Genomic DNA, 18,687 nt, shown 5'->3' with positions numbered 1-18,687 from the left:
ACCATGACATTGATCAAACTGGCTTCCAGTATTCTCTTCCTTCCTTCCTTCTTCCCTTCCTTCCTTCCTTCCTTCCTTCCTTCCTTCCTTCCTTCCGTTTAGCTTAATATTTCTTGACATTCACTTAGTATGAACCAGGTATTGGGCTAATCACCTTGCTTGGTGTAGCTCATTTTATTCTCACAGCAAGCTCAACAAGTAGGTGATCCCAGTTCACATTTTACATACGGCGATCTAGAGTCCCAAGGTTGAAGGAACAGAGCTAGCATGGGACAGTCTCAATTTAGACCCAGGCACCGTACTTCAAAGCCTTTAAGCACAACCACCACACACACTCTTCCTTTCCTGCCCATTCAATGTCAAAGGCTGCACACAGAGCAATCCCAGGAACTAAGCCCATAAGTCCTAGAAGGAGTCTTCCTTTCTCTCTTTATACTCATTGCTTGCATCATTACAAGCAAACAAACAAAACTGTTCACCATTCAGAAAGCATGAAAGTAAAGATACAACATTAATGTTGGAGGAGCGCCTGAGTGGCTCAGTTGCTTAAGTGTCCGACAAGGCCCAGGTGGACCTGATCTCATGGTTTGTGGGTTCAAGTCCTGCGTCAGGCTCTGTGCTGACAGCTCAGAGCCTAGAACCTGCTTCAGATTCTGTCTCCCTCTCTCTCTGCCTCTCCCCTGCTCATGCTCTGTCTCTCTCTCAAAAATAAATAAACATTGGGGCGCCTGGGTGGCTCAGTTGGTTAAGCCATGGTTAAGCCTGATGGTTAAGCCATCAGGTCATGATCTCGCGGTCCTTGAGTTTGAGCCCTGCGTCGGGCTCTGTGCTGACAGCTCCCAGAGCCTGGAGTCTGTTTCAGATTCTGTGTCTTCCTCTCTCTGACCCTCCCCTGTTCATGCTCTGTCTCTCCCTGTCTCAAAAATAAATAAAACGTTAAAAAATTAAAAAAAAAAAATAAATCAATAAACATTAAAAAAAAAGAAAAAGAGAAAAGAACATTTATGTAGGAAAAAGCCAATTTAAGTACAAAAGATGTTTAATAGGGTAGAGAACTGACAACCACGTTCTTTGAGAGCTGCACGCCCGTGAAACAGAAGTATCAAAAGAAGTGCCCTGGGGTGCCTTGGATGGCTCCGTCGGTTGGGCTCTTGATTTTGGACACTTTGATGTTTAGACAAATGGCCTGGCAACATGGAACCTGCTTGGGGTTCTCTCTCTCCCTCTCTCTCTGCTCTGTTCCCTGTTCACTCTCTCTCTCTCTCAAAAATAAATAAACTTAAAAAAAAAGTGCCCTTAATTCCTTCCTCTGACTCTGCCATCTCAAGATAGGGTAAATATGCATGAAAAACAAATACAAAGGGACTCAGAGACAAGCCAAGGCTAATTATAGCTTTATGGATCTAAATTGAGAAGTGGTGATTCAGTTGAGTTTAGTAGAGTGACTGATGGCGTGAGTTTAGGGGGGAAAAAAAACACAGGAGATGAGTTCTGTTGTGGAGTTTTAAAGAATGACCAGTATGGTCCGACAGTCGGAGAAGGTATAGCACAAAATTATATGGTGATAAGTAGCTCAGTGACGTTAGGGAAGAAATTAAAATGGGGCACAGGTAAGCTTTTCTATTTTAATCAGACTAATGCTTATAGACCAATTTTCCTAAAATAATAATAAAAATAGCTGACATCTTAAAGTTCTTACCCTTTGCCAGGCATATACATAAATATGTACATGTGGTTTATACGTGTATTATTATATGTATACATATTATTTCTTTAATCCTCATAGCAATCCTATGAGGTACTTACTTTTATGACCCTTTTATAACCACAAAGTGGTTAATTGAATTGCCTGAGGTCACCCAGCTGGTAAGTGATGAATTTGGTCAGTCTGATTCAGAGCCTGAGCTCTTATCCACTACGCTACCTTTCCAATTTCATCTGTCTAGAAAGGGTATTCCATATGGCATAGCAAAGAATCGACAATTCTCAATTAAAAAGTGATATTACTACGGTGTAACAAATTTCATTCTCCTAATATCTCTTGAATCTGTTTCTCTTTCTCTCCCTTGACTGCCACTGCCATAGTCCAAACCATCCTCACCTCTTACCTGGACAATCGCAGTAGCCTCCTGCTTTTACCTTAGCTTTCTTCCAATCCTTCTTCAGAATGATCTTACAATACATAAATAGGACCGTGTCCCAGGTCATCACTTAAAACCCTTCCATGGGCTCCCATATCTCCACTCGTTTCAATGTTTTCCTCTTCCACTGGACTGCAACTTCTGTGGTGGAGGCGACTGCTCCTGTCTTGTCCAAGTGTTGTTATCTCCAGCATCTAGCATAGTGCCTTATACATAGTAAAAGCTAAATAAATTTTTGTTAAATGAATGGAATCTAAAGGACCCTTTAAAAAATATATCAGTCACTTAAAGAGGAAACAGGCTGTTAGGGGATAAGGGATGGGGGCATTTAATTAGGGGATAGGTTTTCCATAATTCTCATAAGTTGTAATCACATAACAACTTGTTTATTCTCTTCTTCTCTGTCTTGTTCCCTGCTATTTCCTAGCTCTATGTCAGGTTCACAGGAGGTAACCAATGAATATGTATTGTATGAATAATTTCAGTTACCAATGTGAATTGGAAGCTGATGAATCAAAGATGACAAATAGTACTGATAAGGACAGAATTGGAATTGGAACAGGAGACTATAACCATAGTTATGGGAGCTGTGGAGGATTAGGATTCTTTTTTCGTTTTAATTAAAATTCTTTTTGGACGTTTATTTATTTTTGAGACAGAGACAGAGTGTGAGTGGGGGAGGGGCAGCGAGAGAGGGAGACAGAATCTGAAGCAGGTTCTAGCCTCTGAGCTGTCAGCACAGAGCCCGACGGGGTGGGGCTGGAACCCATGAACCGCACGATCATGACCTGAGTGGAAGATGGACGCTTAACGGACTGAGCCACCCAGGAACTCAGGATAAGGATTCTTTTATTCATTCAATGAATATTTATAAGTCATCTATTATGTGCCAGATTCTGCTAAGCAGCCTCTGCTGTAAAGAGCTTACAGTCTAGTGATAAATAGGCAATTAAATTCAAGGAGAGAACTTTCCTAAGGGAAGACAGGAAGAGTGTGCTTCAGGGAACATTTAGGAGGGGACATATAACCCAGACTTGGGTTGTCAGAAGGTAAATGTCCAAATTGTTAGTAGCTAAAGTAAGAGGGTATGGAAATTGATGGAGACTATTTGTATGGGAAAGCCCTGAGGTAGGAGAGCCCTGGTAGTTTCTCCTTAGCCTAAGGTTTCTGGTTAACTTTCTTCCATCCAACAGATTTTATTGAGTTCATACCATGTGCCAGGCATTGTTAGGCCATCATTAACTTTTTACTTCAAAAGTAGTTGTTGTGCTTTATTTTAAAAGCACACACACATATAATTTTAAATTCATTAATTTATTAAACTTCTTATTTAAAAAATTTTTCTTTCCCTTAGTCTTTTAGGATGACACAATATTTAGCTGGGCACCCCTCTGACCCCAAAAGTGCTTTGCAGATGCTTTATGAATATTTACTGAATTAATAAATAAATGCATGTAAGAGTATCTCATCTGACTCCAGAAAGTAAAAGCCTTGCATGGTTGCTTGTCAGGACATCTTTCTTCCTATGATGGAAATGCTCCAAATCTCCACTGTCAGATGATATGGTAACCACTGGCCACACAGACTACCAAGCACTCAAAAAGTGGCTAGTGCAATTGAAGAACTAAATTTTAAACTTTTTTTTTTTTTACTGTTTATTTATTTTTGAGAGAGAGGGAGCAAGCATGAGCGGGTGAGGGGCAGAGAGTCCAGGCTCTGAGCTGTCAGCACAGAGCTCGTTCCTGGGGGCTCGGGGCTCCAACCTGACTCGAACCCACAAATGGCCAGATCATGACCTGAGCCGAAGTCAGAACCTGACCTGAACTGGGAACCTTAACCCTGAGCCACCCAGGCGCCCCTGAAGAAGTGCATTTTAAATTTTACTGAATTTTATTTTAAACTTAAATAGCCACATGTGACGTGGCAGCCTTAGATGGTAGTACAGTTGAAATAATGCGCTTGGCACTGGAACCCGGTAGGTTACCGGCCTCACGCTTAAAAATAGAGATTGTTAAGAAATGGCAATAAAACGTCTGAATTCTGGGCTGTTGAATGCCACAGACAGCACTAAATATCTGTGCACAATGGCAAGCCATAATTAGCACTTCAGTCACTGAAGACTAATAAACCTTGCAACCGGGCATCCTGACAAGACACCTAACCCAGCGCCACGGGGTGAAAAGGTTGAAGGCCAGGGAACTGGGCCGTAGGCGCGTTCGCGGCAGTCTGCGACTTCGAACAGCCTCATGGACTTTGTAGTTCAACATGCCCCTGACATCACTACCGGTGTCACCACCGCGTGACCTAGAGGCTCAATTTCCGGTAGCCTGTTGCTCTATGGGAGTTGTAGTCAATAAGTGAATGCTAGACTTGGGCTCTAGTGGTCTGGAAACTACAATTCCCGGCGGGCTACGGGATGCACAAGGCAGTAGTTAGCTGTGAGCGGGCGATTGCCTCATCAGGTGTAAAGTGTGTGCTTCAGTGTATTGGGAGGCCTGGCTACCCCCAGACGGAAGGGAAAGGTTGGGATCACTGCTTTGAGAGGATCGCCGAGGTCACTGTCGTGGGTTGCAGAATTGGTTGGGCGGTGCTATGGCGGTGAGTTCTGGCGGGAAGAGAGTCCGTTCTGCCCGGCCCTATAACCCGGCTGATCTGTTTGCTTTTGCCAGAAGCTGGGGTCTCCATGTGGTAGCCGTTGTCCTGAAAGGAAAAATCCTTATCTAAACACAGGGAATGCCTTGACCCCCACGTTAAAGGTGTGGATGTTGTGAGGATGCGCCTTTTCTTGCTATCTGTTGAGCCCGGAACTGGTATCTTTAACTTTACACACTACTTAATGTTACGTGTGTTAATTTCACGACGTGTCTAAAACCCATTTGGAGAGAGGGAAGTAGGTAACCTTGTTCCTCCTTTAAAAAAGTTTTTTTTTTTTTTTTTTTTTTTTTTTATGTTTATATATTTTTGAGAGACAGAGACAGAGCATGAGCAAGGGAGGGGTAAAGAGAGAGAGGGAGACACGGAATCCCAAGCAGGCTCCAGCCTCTGAGCTGTCAGCACAGAGCCTAGTGTGGGGCTTGAACCCACGAGTGGTGAGATCATGACCTGAGCCCAAGTCGATGCTCAACCCACTGAGCCAACCAGGCGCCCCCTTTGTTCCTTCTTTTAACAAAAAAAATTTTTTAAACAGACACAAATTTCTACATTCATGGTGTTTACGTGTGTGTGTATGAGAGAGTTACATGCTAAAATATTTGGTAAAATATGTCTGGTGTCAGTAAGTCCTATTGACAAAAATAGAGCAGGAAGGGGAGACTCTTAAGTGTGAGGTAGGGTAGGATTGCAGTTTTAAAACTGTGATCAAGGGGCGCCTGGGTGGCTTAGTCGGATAAGCCTCCGACTTCGGCTCAGGTCATGATCTCACGGTTTGTGGGTTCGAGCCCCGCGTTGGGCTCTGTGCTGACAGCTTGGAGCCTGGAGCCTGCTTTAGATTCTGTGTCTCGCTCTCTCTCTGTTCCTCCCCTGCTCTCACTCTGTGTCTGTCTCTCACTCTCAAAAATAAAGATTAAAAAAAAAAAGTTTGTTTAAAAAAAAAAACTGTGATCAAGAAAGGCTTTTCTAAGAAGGTGGCATTGTGGCAAAAAGGAGGTAAGGGAGCAAGGCATGCAGCTATATGGAGGAGACGATATCTAGGCAGAAGCCACACTGAGTGAAAAGCAAGGAGGGTTGTATATCCAAAGGACAGTGATACTGGAAATAGTGATAGTGTATGTGATGGATATTGATGGGTGGATGGATGTAGGTCATGTAAGGCTGCTGGGTTCAAGAAAGAATGGGAAGAGATGGACTGGAGATCGTGAGTATGGATAACTCTTGAGGAATTTTATAAAGGAGAGCAGAGAATTGGGGTAACAGATGAAAGTCAAAAGAGGACTTTCTTTTCTTTTTTTTTTTTTTTTTTTTTTTTCAACGTTTATTTATTTTTTTGGGACAGAGAGAGACAGAGCATGAACGGGGGAGGGGCAGAGAGAGAGGGAGACACAGAATCGGAAGCAGGCTCCAGGCTCTGAGCCATCAGCCCAGAGCCCGACGCGGGGCTCGAACTCACGGACCGTGAGATCGTGACCTGGCTGAAGTCGGACGCTTAACCGACTGCGCCACCCAGGCGCCCCATCTTTTCTTTTTTTAAAGGTAGAAGAAATTACCAATACTTGTATGCTCATGGGAATTACCCTGTAGAAAGGAAACTTTGATGTGGAAAAGGGATGATTGCTGAAGTGCTGTTCCTGAATAGAACAGAAGGGATGAGATCCAGTGCATCAGTGGAAGGGTTAATAATAACAGGAAAGAAGACAGACTATATAGGTACACAGGCATGTGGGTAGGTAGATGTGATGAGGGAGGCTGTGAAAATTTTCTGTTCACTTCTGGTTTCTAATTCAATTAAGAACCAAGATTAACAGCTAGAAACGAGGATGGAAGAGGAATTGTTGGAAGATTGAGGAGAGAGGAGAAAGCATAAAACAATTGTCTAGGACATTGCCCTCAATAGAACTTTTTATATTTGCACTAATTTGGGAGCCACTAGCCACATGTGGTAACTGAGCCCTTGAAATGCGGCCAGTGCAATTGAAGGACTGAATTTTAATATAACTTTAAAATTAACAAGTCATGTGTGGCTAGTGGCTACTGTATTGCACAGTATACACATTAAAGTTGAGAAGCACTAGTCTAGGAGAAGGATTAACGAAGTGGATTTCAGAAATTAGTAGTGTGGCTGGGCATCACTTGATATTAGTGGACATGAATTTAAATGGAGGCCAGCCAGCATGGTTGAGTGCTTATCTCTTGCCACTTTCAGCTACCTAGGTGAAGGAACAGAGCAGTTGGATGGGACGGATGGATGGAGTTTTGCCAGGCAAAAATGGTAAAGGGAAAACCGAAGAATCATACAGATGGATTTAAGGGACAGAAATGAGGACATGGGGTGGTAGGCGCCTAAAGATTAGTGAAAAAAGGTCATGATCAGTAGGACCCAATGGGGTTGAGGAATTATTAGAGTTGGAATTCTAGCAGAGTTAGGATCAATAATATCAATAACTAACATTTCTTATGTGTCATGCTTTTTGTTTAGCATTTTATTTGAATTGTCTTATTGAGTGTTCACACTAATCTATTTGAGTTAGGCACTCCCTATTTGCAGTTTACAGATGAAGAACCCCATGCTTAGAGAGCTTACCTAACAGGTCTGATTTCTTATAACGAGGACAGGATGAAAGTGATCAGAACTCAAAGGGATTGATTCATTTTTCAGTCACTATGTCACCCTACTTCCCAGGAAAACACATGCCTTCCAACTCCTGGTCCAGAGCTTTTTCTTCTGCCCCAAGTTGCTCATTGCCTCCCACCAACCCCTCTCCCCCATGATGATATCCTTAGCTGATGTGGAATTTGCAGGTCTTTCTTTCTTTTTTCTTCTTTTTGGCGTTAATGGGAATGAGCTTTTTCGGTTTGGAAGACTTTAGTACATTTTTATTCTTTTTATGTTTTGTATAAGGAAACTGGCAATATTTCTGGTAGATCTGATTGTTTTACTTTATTCACTTCTTGGCCTCTGCAAATATTCATGTTTTACACTGTCATGGTACTGGGCTGACCTTAAAGTTAGTTTCATTGGAAGAATCCAGTAAGAACTCCCTTTAGAAAGAACAAGTAACAATAATAATAATAAAATGTACCGATTTTATTTTGTGTTTTAAATGTACCGATTATTCTGTGCCGTGCATTAGTGTTTTACAAAAGTTTTCATCTGGACAACCCTATAATAGTGGGTGCTTTGTCCCCATTTTATTGATGGGGAAAATAAGGCATCAGGTCTACTCAGAGGAAGAATTAGAATTTATTTGGTCCCACACCGGAGTTCGTTCTGTTAATCATTGTGTTACCCCCAGTTGCAAGCTAATTAGGATATTTCTTTTTTTTTTTTTTAATAACTTGTTTTATATTTTATATATTTTTAAATTTACATCCAAATTAGTTAGCATATAGTGCACAATGATTTCAGGAGTAGATTCCTTGGTGCTCCTTACCTATTTAGCCCATCCCCCCTCCCACAACCCCTCCTGTAACCCTCAGTTTGTTCTCCATATTTATGAGTCTCTTCTGTTTTGTCCCCCTCCCTGTTTTTATATTGTTTTTGTTTCCCTTCCCTTATGTTCATCTGTTTTGTCTCTGAAAGTCCTCATATGAGTGAAGTCATACGATTTTTGTCTTTCTCTAATTTCACTTAGCATAATAGCCTCTAGTTCCATCCACGTAGTTGCAAATGGCAAGATTTCATTCTTTTTGATTGCCGAGTCATACTCCATTGTATAGATATACCACATCTTTATCCATTCATCCATTGATGGACATTTGGACTCTTTCCTTTGTCCTTTCCTTACTTTGGCTATTGTCGATAGTGCTGCTATAAACATGGGGGTGCATGTGTTCCTTTGAAACAGCACATCTGTCTCCCGTGGATAAATACCTAGTAGTGCAATTGCTGGGTCGTAGGGTAGTTCTATTTTTAGTTTTTTGAGGAACCTCTATACTGTTTTCCAGAGTGGCTGCACCAGTCTGCATTCCCACCAGCAGTGCAAAAGAGATCCTCTTTCTCTGCATCCTCACCAATATCTGTTGTTGCCTGAGTTGTTAATGATAGCCATTCTGACAGGTGTGAGGTGGTATCTCATTGTGGTTTTGATTTGTATTTCCCTGATGATGAGTGATGTGGAGCATTTTTTCATGTGTCGGTTGGCCATCTGGATGTCTTCTTTGGAGAAGTGTCTATTCATGTCTTTTGCCAAATTAGGAAATTTCTTTTGCAGACATCTTCCATAAAGAAAGTTTTCTGTTTCCAGAGGAAATCTTATCAATAATGAAGTGTGTAAGACAATGAACATGTGATAGCATGGATAGGATATTAGTTTTTATTTTATAATTGAATTTATAAATAATAAACTAAAATTTTCTTCATATCAGAGTAGTATTTATTTTAAAAAATTTGTTTAATGTTTATTTTTGAGAGAGAGAGAAAGAGACAGAGACAGAATGCAAGCTGGGGAGGGGCAGAGAGAGAGGGAGACACAGATCTGAAGCAGGCTCTAGGCTCTTAGCTGTCAGCACAGAGCCCGATGTGGGGCTCAAACTCACAGACCATGAGATCGTTACCTGAGCTGAAGTTGGATGCTTAGCCAACTGAGCCACACAGCATAGTATTTATTTTTTAGAGCTTTTGACAGTTCTATTTTTATTTTTGTGTATTTAAAATTTTTATTTGTGTATTTTTGAGAGAGAGGGAGAGAGTGAGAATGAGAGAGAGAGAGAGAGAGATCTTGAGTGGGAGAGAGGTAGAGAGGAACGGAGACAGAATCCCAACCAGCGGCTCAAGGTCAAGCCATTAGATTATGACCTGAGCTGAAACCAAGAGTTGGACACTTAAATGACGAAGCCACCCAAGTGCCCCAAGCTTTTGACAGTTTTAATCTCTTCTAGTAACATATCAGACTTTTAGAGGGGATCTGGCGATGTGATATAATGAACATAATAACCAATCTAAAAAAATTATTGTTTTTAAACTTTCATTTGGAAAATTTAAATAGTCAGCAAAATAGAGATAATAGTATTATGTACTTCCGTGTACCCATCACCCAACTTCAATAATTGGCAGTTCAGGGCTATTTTGTTTCATATATCCCTTCCTGGGACCCTGCCCCTCCACCCCTCAGGATTCATTTTAAGCAGATTCCAGGCACTGTACATACATATTTGACATAGTTTAGTATAAGTTTTTACATCGATACATACTTTAATATTTTTTAATGTAATGATAACTTCTCTTAAAACATAATCCCAATGCCATTTTCATACCTAATAAAATCACATGATGTCTAGATGTCTCTTTGTGGTATTGGTTAACGTTATCGTGCATTTACCATGAGTCCAGCCCAAGGTTAAGTCCTTTGTCTGTATTAACTCTTTCTTTTTAATATTTGTTTATTTTTGAGAGAGAGACAGCATAAGTGGGGGAGGGGCAGAGAGAGAGGGAGACACAGAATCTGAAGCAGATTCCAGACTCTGAGCTGTCAGCATAGAGCCCAATGTGGGGCTCGAACTCACAAATTGTGAGATCATGACCTGAGCCAAAGTCAAACACTTAACCGAGACACGTAGGAGCCCCTTAACTCTTTTAATTTTCATACTAATACTATAATGTTAGTACAATTTTTATTCTCATTTAAAGATAAAGAAATAGAAGCTTAGAAAGCTTAAGGAATTTGTCTAAGGTTCTATAGCTAGTAAGTGGTGGCAGCTAGGACATGGCTAGAGTACTAGGAGGAAGCAGAAATAGAAGCCAAAAGATGAACATTTTTGTCCACCTTGACTTTTTGCTGACACAATGATCTCCGAACTTCAGATTTATTATTTATCATCTTTGAAATGGTAATCACTGGTCTGCCTCCTTCTTAGGGTTATTGTTAAGATGCAAAAAGTTAATGTTCATAAAAGTTTCAAGAACTACAGAATATTATGAATATATGGAAGAGCTTGTTATCTTTTTTAGTGGTTCTTTACTGGGGATGGTCTTGTCCTCCTGAGAACATTTGGTCTGGAGACTGGTTGTCACAACTAGGGGATTCTCCTGGCATCTAGTGGGCAGAAGCCGGGGATGCTTCTAAGCCTCTTACAATGCACAAGACAAAACACAAAAAATTATTTAACGTAAACTGTCAAAAATGCCAAAGTTTTGAACCTCTGACTTGTCAAATAACCTTTTAACTAATTATAACCAATTGTCTAGTTAAATAACCAGTGAAGAAATTAAGGCTCAGATTGATCAAGTCACTTCTCAAGGTCAAACAACAGTTGGTGGTGGGGCCAATATCAGGTTTCATTACAATTGACCTTGGATGTTTTGATGGACAAATTTTTCTGAGAAGCAGAAACCTCAAAGAAGAGACTTTGTGCATTTAATGTGCTCAATAACAGTGAAAAAAAACATAGTTCTTAGTAGTTTGTGAAGACTGTTTCTTTCATGTCATTTACAGTGGGTGATCTGAGTGGTGCCTGGATGGCTCAGTCAGTTAAGCCTGTGAGTTCGGCTCAGGTCATGATCTCGCAGTTTGTGAGTTCGAGCTCCATGTCCGGCTCTGTGCTGACCGTTCAGAGACTGGAGCCTGCTTCAGATTCTGTGTCTCCCTCTCTCTCTGCCCCTCCCTTGTTTGTGCATGCTTGTGTGCATGCTCTCTCTGAAAAATAAATAAACACTAAAAAATATATATATAAAAAAGGAAGGAGGGAGGAACTTGGCAGAAATGAGACAAGAAGGGCCTTAAGTGCCAGGTTTAACAGTATAGACTCTATCCTGACCGCTATAGAGATCCTCTGAAAAGGAATTGACTTGATTATATTGTGTTTTGATATCATTTCCACTCAGCAATCCTGTAAGGATTTATAGAAACAAAATATTTCCTTGTCACTTTTATTTTCCTTTAATTACTGGAGGAACTTGTTATGTCCATGATTTTTCTTTTTCTTTTTTCTTTCTGTCTCTTTTTTTCAAAGAGTTTATTTATTTATTTAAACTTTTTTTTTAATGCTAATTTTTGAGAGAGAGAGAGTCACAGTTTGAGCAGGAGAGGGGCAGCGAGAGAGGGAGACACAGAAATTGAAACAGGCTCCAGGCTCTGAGCTGTCAGCACAGAGCCCAGTATGGTGTGGGGCTTGAACCCATGAACTGCAAGATCATGACTTGAGCTGAAGTCCGATGCTTAACTGACTGAGCTACCTAGGTGCCCCTTTAAGATTTTATTTATTTATTAAAAAAATTTTTTTTTAATGTTTATTCATTTTTGAGAGACAGAGAGAGACAGAGCATGAGCGGGGGAGGGGCAGAGAGCGAGGGAGACACAGAATCCGAAGCAGGCTCCAGGCTTTGAGCTGTCAGCACAGAGCCCGACATAGGGCTTGAACTCACAAACCATGAGATCATGACCTGAGCCAAAGTCGGACGCTCAACCGACTGAGGCACCCAGGTGCCCCTTTAAGATTTTAAGTAATCTCTACACCCAGCACAGGGCTAGAACTCACAACCCCAAGGTCAAGAGTTGTGTGCTCCACTGACTGAGTCAGCCAGGTGTCCCCAGGACTTTTCAAAGTAGGGAATTCTTTCTCATTTCTTCTCTGCCTCTCTGGCAAGGTTCTTCCTTTAATCCATCATTTACCTCCTCCTTGTAAGCTGATATTTCATCTTTCTGTTGCTTGTCTTTGTCTCCCGTTTTTTAACTATGTTAAAACTATGTTTAACTATGTTAAAAAATAGGAAACCCTTTTTTGGTTTAAAATATAGAAAACTGGGGCACCTGGGTGGCGCAGTCGGTTGAGCGTCCGACTTCAGCCAGGTCACGATCTCGTGGTCTGTGGGTTCGAGCCCCGCGTCAGGCTCTGGGCTGATGGCTCAGAGCCTGAAGCCTGTTTCCGATTCTGTGTCTTCCTCTCTCTCTGCCCCTCCCCCATTCATGCTTTGTCTCTCTCTGTCCCAAAAATAAATAAGCGTTGAAAAAAAAAAAATTAAATATAGAAAACTGAAAATAGTACAACAGAGCTGATACCTTTTAGTAGATTTGTATTAAATCTTAATTTTAATAGTGTTGGTTATTTTATTACATAATACACCAAGTATATTTAAGATAGTTATTGGAAAAATAATGTTAAGTTTGGGGTTTTTTTGATTGCACATAATTCCTCTTTGCAAGTGTTCAAATTTGTGTAACCATTTAAAAGTCCAGTATATTTGTGATACAAATAGAAAGCTTATTGATTGATAGATTCATTGATTGAGAGAGAGCGAGAGTGTCAGCTGGGGATGGTCAGAGAGAGAGGGAGAGAGAATCCCAGGCAGGCTCCACACTCAGCACAGAGCCTGAAATGGGGTTTGATCCCACGAACCATGAGATCATCACCTAAGTTGAAATCAGGAGTCAGGTGCTAAACCAACTGACCACCCAGGTGCCCCAAAAGTAGTTTTTGTAAGTTCTACGTACAATGTGGGGCTTCAACTCACAACACAGAGGTCAGGAGTCACATGATCTACTGACCGAGGCCCACCAGGCGGTCCACTTTTTTTAAAAAGTAGTATAAAATATATGTGTGTGTTTGTGTGTGTGTGTGTGTATATGTATTAACTTTTTTAATGTCTATTTTTGAGAGACAGAGCGAGCGAGGGGGAGATAGAGAATCCGAAGCAGGCTCCAGGCTCTGAGCTATCAGCACAGAGCCCAGTGTGGAGCTCGAACCCACAAGCTGTGAGATCATGACCTGAGCCAAAGTCGGATGCTTAACCAACTGAGCCACCAAGGCGCCCCTTTTTTAAAAATTAAAAAAAAATTTTTTTTATTTGTAAATTTAAAAAAATGTTTATTTTTGAGAGAACCCCGGTGGAAGAGGGGCAGAGAGAGGTGGGCAGAGGATCTGAAGCAGTGTCTGCACCACAGCAATGAGCCTGATGCAGGGCTCGAATTCATGAACTGGGAGATCATGACCTGAGCTGAAGTCAGATGCTCAATCGATTGAGCCACTCAGGTGCCCCCTTTTTTTTTTAATGTTTGTTTATTTTGGAGAGAGAGAGCATACTTTTTTTAAATTTAAATTAAAAAAAAAATTTTTTTAATGTTTGATTTTTCTTGAGAGAGAGGGACAGAGTGTGAGCAGGGGAAGGGAGGGAGACGTAGATAATGAAGCAGGCTCGAGGCTCTGAGCTGTCAGCACAGAGCCTAGCGTGGGTCTCAAGCTCACAAACTGAGATCTTGACCTGATCTCACGTATATACATATGTGTGTATATACGTTGTGTATCTATTTAAAGTTTATCTGAGAAAGAGAAGAGAGAGAGCATGTGGGGAGGGGACAGGGAGAGAGGGAAAGGGAGAGAATCCCAAGCAGGCTCCACACTGTCAGCACAGAGCCCGACATGAGGCTTGAACTCACGAGCTGTGAGATCATGACCTGAGCTGAAGTTGGACGCTCAGCTGGCAGAGCCACCCAGGCACCCCTAAATACATATTTTTAAGTGAATTATGTGCCCAATGTGGGCTTGAACTCACGTACCCAAGATCAAGAGTTGTGTGCTCTCTGGACTGAGCCAGCCAGTCGCCCCAATGGAAAGCATTTTTTAAATTGTTGGGTGAAAGGACAGAGAGAGGCACTCTTAAAGGAGACTGAATTGCAGTCTTTAGGTAACTTGGCAAGGTCGTCTTGTGTAGTAGGTTGTAAAAGTATGAGTAGAACCCAGAGGCACCTGGCTGGCTCACTTGGTAGAACATGTGACTCTTGATCTTGGGGTTGTAAGTTTGAGCCTCATGTTGGGTGTAGAGATTACTTAAAAGAAAAAAAAAAATCTTAAAAAAAAAGGTATGAATAGAGCCCAGGTATTTTCTCATTTGAAAATGCTGCACAATCTGGGAATGTTTGCACATAAGAAGGGGGTAAAATCCAATTTCAGTTCAGATAACTATACCAGAAAATACATTTTAGAGACTAATACTAAATTTCAAAACAGAATTAGATTTGTGTATGGTCCATTAGTATCCAGCTTTCATACTTGTCTGCTCTGTGTTTCATTCCATGCCAGCTTTCGCTTACCTGCTTTTAGCATCTGTTTTTCACACAGTCACAAACTGAGAAGGAAGCTCTAGCGCTTCCTTTTTCAGAGGTAGAATGATCATGCATGTTTTTTTGCTCTCGCTTTTCCACAGGCAGCTTATGGAAGGATGGCAGTGTTGCTGGTACATCTGATATATTAGAGACATGCTTGCCATTCTGTTTCATTTAAATTTCATGTTAATAGTCTGTTAACCATTTTGGAGAGGAGTTCTTCTTCAGTTGCCTTGAAAAAAAACATGTAGATTACTAACCCTTCCTCAGCCTCTTCCCATTGGGTCTCAGCATCCTTTGATTGAGCATTATTGCAGCTTGGCCATCTTGTACTTTTCTAAGTATTTGTGCATCTTAACTAAATAGGAACAGTATCTGTTTTAGTGTCTCATTTAATAGAAGTATTTCAAAGCCCTTTATATATTTTAGTAATTCATTAACTATCCCTTTGGTGTTTAAAGTAGACAGATTGTGATAGCGCAAATTTTTAATCTTGTTTGTTTAAAGTTCATGATAACCATGGAAAAATTGCCTGTCAGTAAACAGCTTGTTCTATGTGAACGTATTTTTTTTTCTTTTTTTAAAGCAAGACTGTCCAAGTATAGAGTGGATTGTTGTATCTCTTTTGTGTCCAATAGGAAAGAAAAGGAACAGCAAAAGTGGACTTTTTGAAGAAGATTGAGAAAGAAATCCAACAGAAATGGGATACTGAGAAAGTGTTTGAGGTTAATGCATCTAATGTGGAGAACCAGACTAGGTGAGTAGTACTTTATGAAGTTCTACACCTTGTGTTCCCAAAACTGTTGGCTACAGAAACTGCTTTGTGGAAAGGGTAAGGCAGATTGTACTTATAATGTCTGAAACGGGCTGAAGAAGGTAACTTTTATTTTCTCGATTTCAAAGTAGGATTTTCTTTTCAATAGAATTCTTTTTTTTTTTTTTTTTTTTTAAGTGAGCTCTGTGCCCAGTGTGGGACTTGAATTCACGACCTTGGGATCAAGAGTTGCATGTTCTCTGAGCGAGCTAGATGCTCCTCCTATAGAATTCTTTTTATTTATTTATTTATTTATTTATTTTTTTAAATTAAAAAAAAAAAAAAATTTTTTTTTTTTTTTCAACGTTTATTTATTTTTGGGACAGAGAGAGACAGAGCATGAACGGGGGAGGGTCAGAGAGAGAGAGGGAGACACAGAATTGGAAACAGGCTCCAGGCTCTGAGCCATCATGAGCCATCAGCCCAGAGCCTGACGCGGGGCTCGAACTCACGGACCGTGAGATCGTGACCTGGCTGAAGTCGGACGCTTAACCGACTGCGCCACCCAGGCGCCCCTCCTTCTATAGAATTCTTAAAGGACTTTTTCTACATAGCTTTTTTTTAACTAATATTTTTCATATTTAGACAAAAGAGAATGTTTTGAAGTTTTGTCTTTCCTAACTGATAAAATGAGATTATTCTAGTAGAGATTCATATTATGGTGCTAATTATCTCCAAAGACACCAAGTATTAAATTTTGAAGGGTTTCAGGGGCACCTTGGTGGCTTAGTCAGTTAAGCTTCTGACTTTGGCTCAGGTCATGATCTTGTAGTTCATGAGTTGGAGCCCCACATCGGTCTCTCTGCTGTCAGGGTGGAGCCCTGTTCAGATCCTCTGTCTCCCTCTCTTTGCCCTTCCCTTGCTTGCTAGCTTGGGTGTGTTCTCTCTCTCTCAGAAATAAATAAATGCTAAAAAACAAAACAAAACAAAACAAAAAAAAACAACAACAACCCAACTCTTTAAAAAATTTTTTTCAAGGGTTTCTGTATTTTAAGATCTTATTTCATAAATACTGTATTGCCTTGGTTTTAAGCATCAATTATAAGACAAGCCACAGGTAATGATATGGTACTAGGGAAAAACAAAAACAAAATGACTGCCCCCAAACAGTAGTGTAATAAATGTATGCATCAATTATAGGAGCATCTCAATTTCAGATATGTTGAAATGTAGAAAAATGTTTTTGTTACAATGACGAAATACATTGACAATAATTAAAATAGTAGCTAATCTTGAAAACTTATTGGTTGTTATGCAAAGGCTTAGGAAATATTTCATTTTTAGTATGCCTATTATCATTTAATCTTTTTTTTTTTTAATTTTTTTAACGTTTATTTATTTTTGAGACAGAGAGAGACAGAGCATGAACGGGGGAGGGTCAGAGAGAGGGAGACACAGAATCTGAAACAGGCTCCAGGCTCAGAGCTGTCAGCACAGAGCCCGACGCGGGGCTCGAACTCACAGACCGTGAGATCATGACCTGAGCCGAAGTCAGCCGCTTAACCGACTGAGCCACCCAGACGCCCCTCATTTAATCTTTTTAATAACCCTTTAAGGTTAGCAGTATTTTTATCCTTATTTTATTTTATTTCTTTATTAATATATTTTTTAAGCATTTATTTATTTTTGAGAGACAGAGAGAGTCAGAGCACAAGCAGAGGAAGGGCAGAGAGAGAGGGAGACACAGAATCTGAAGCAGGCTCCAGGCTCTGAGCTGTCAGCACAGAGCCTGACATGGGGCTCAAACCCACAAACCGTGAAATCTTGACCTGAGCCAAAGTCAGATGCTCAACTGACTGGGCCACCCAGGTGCCCCTATTCCCATTTTATAGATGAGGATACTGAGGTACAGGGAGGCTAAGTAACCAGTTCAGGGTTGCATAGCTAGGAATTGACAGGGCCTGGACTACTTTTTAGGACATTCTGATTTCAAAAGATACTTTCCTTGCTACTAAGCAACATGCTAGTGGAATTTTTTTATGTTTATTTTTGAGAAAGAGAGAGAAAGCTTGCACGTGCAGGGGGGTACAGAGAGAGAGGAGGACAGAGGACCTAAAGCAGGCTCTGTGTTGACAGCAGAGAACCCAATGCTGAGGTCAGAGGCACAAACTGCAAGATCACAACCTGATCTGAAGTCAGACACTTGACTGACTGAGCCACTTAGGCAACTCTGAATTTGGACTTTTTTTTTTTTTTTTTTAAAGAAATTAAGAGTGTTGCTGTAATATAAAGTCTTTGATGTTATATTTTATAGCTTTTGTTGTTTCTAGAATTTTGGCCAACTTCAGGTAAAGTTATCGAGAGTGAACTGAAAACTTTGTTCCATGAAAGAAAATGAAGTGAGGGAACTTAGAAATGTAACATTGAATGAAAAAAAAGTTTTTTTCAGTAATATCTCCACCCGACATGGGGCTTGAAATCACAACCCTAGAGTCGCTTGCTCTACCAACTGAGCCAGCCACGTGCCCTGGTGTATAATTTTTAATGAAGCCCATAGGTGAGCAAAAGTAAGTGATAACATTGTTTAAGGACACAGACAGAGATATAAACTATTCAAAATGAAGGGAATGACAAAAGTAGATTTCAAGATACTGGTTTTCTCTGCGGGGAGAGGGCTGACACACAGTGTAGATTCAGTGGGCTCATCACTTGGATAGCATGCTTACAGTCATTCATTTTATTGTGCTTTGTAACTTTTATAGGTACGTTATACATTTGATTGTAAGAAAAAGTAATATAATGAATTAAACAGCTTTAGAGAGACCCTTCTTAAATTAATTTTCCATGTGTCATGTAATACTGACTATGTTTTATTATAGCTGATGGACTTTGAATTGCTTTATATATATCAAATGAAGGCAAATCTCATTTAATCACTAAAATATTAAATTAATCCAGTTTCCTAAGAGTATTAAAATTATCCTCAGTAAATTATCTTTACTCAGCATTTTTAAGTTAAACCTCCAGTATTTGCTGCAAGGATATTTATTTCTTTAATGTCTAACCATAAACATTTTATTTTTTCTAAATCACAATTAAGTTT

The 18,687-nt window shown here is 40.4% G+C and overlaps 1 protein-coding gene across 1 annotated transcript in view; it reads left to right on the top strand.

Annotated features, from left to right (window-relative positions):
• Window positions 1-4,540: 4,540 nt before the first annotated feature.
• The window catches only part of LARS1 (leucyl-tRNA synthetase 1), a 76,391-nt gene continuing 62,244 nt past the window's right edge, over window positions 4,541-18,687 (top strand). The window contains exons 1-2 of the mRNA XM_045492697.1: window positions 4,541-4,739; window positions 15,469-15,587. Coding sequence (XP_045348653.1) covers window positions 4,734-4,739; window positions 15,469-15,587 — 125 coding nt within the window. The 5' untranslated portion in view covers window positions 4,541-4,733. The remainder of the gene's footprint in view (window positions 4,740-15,468; window positions 15,588-18,687) is intronic.

This window comes from Leopardus geoffroyi, chromosome A1 (assembly GCF_018350155.1).
Source record: "Leopardus geoffroyi isolate Oge1 chromosome A1, O.geoffroyi_Oge1_pat1.0, whole genome shotgun sequence".
In the NCBI taxonomy this organism is placed as follows: Eukaryota; Metazoa; Chordata; class Mammalia; order Carnivora; family Felidae; genus Leopardus; species Leopardus geoffroyi.
Note: the sequence above shows the minus strand (reverse complement) of the source record. Positions and strands in the feature narration are given on the sequence as shown.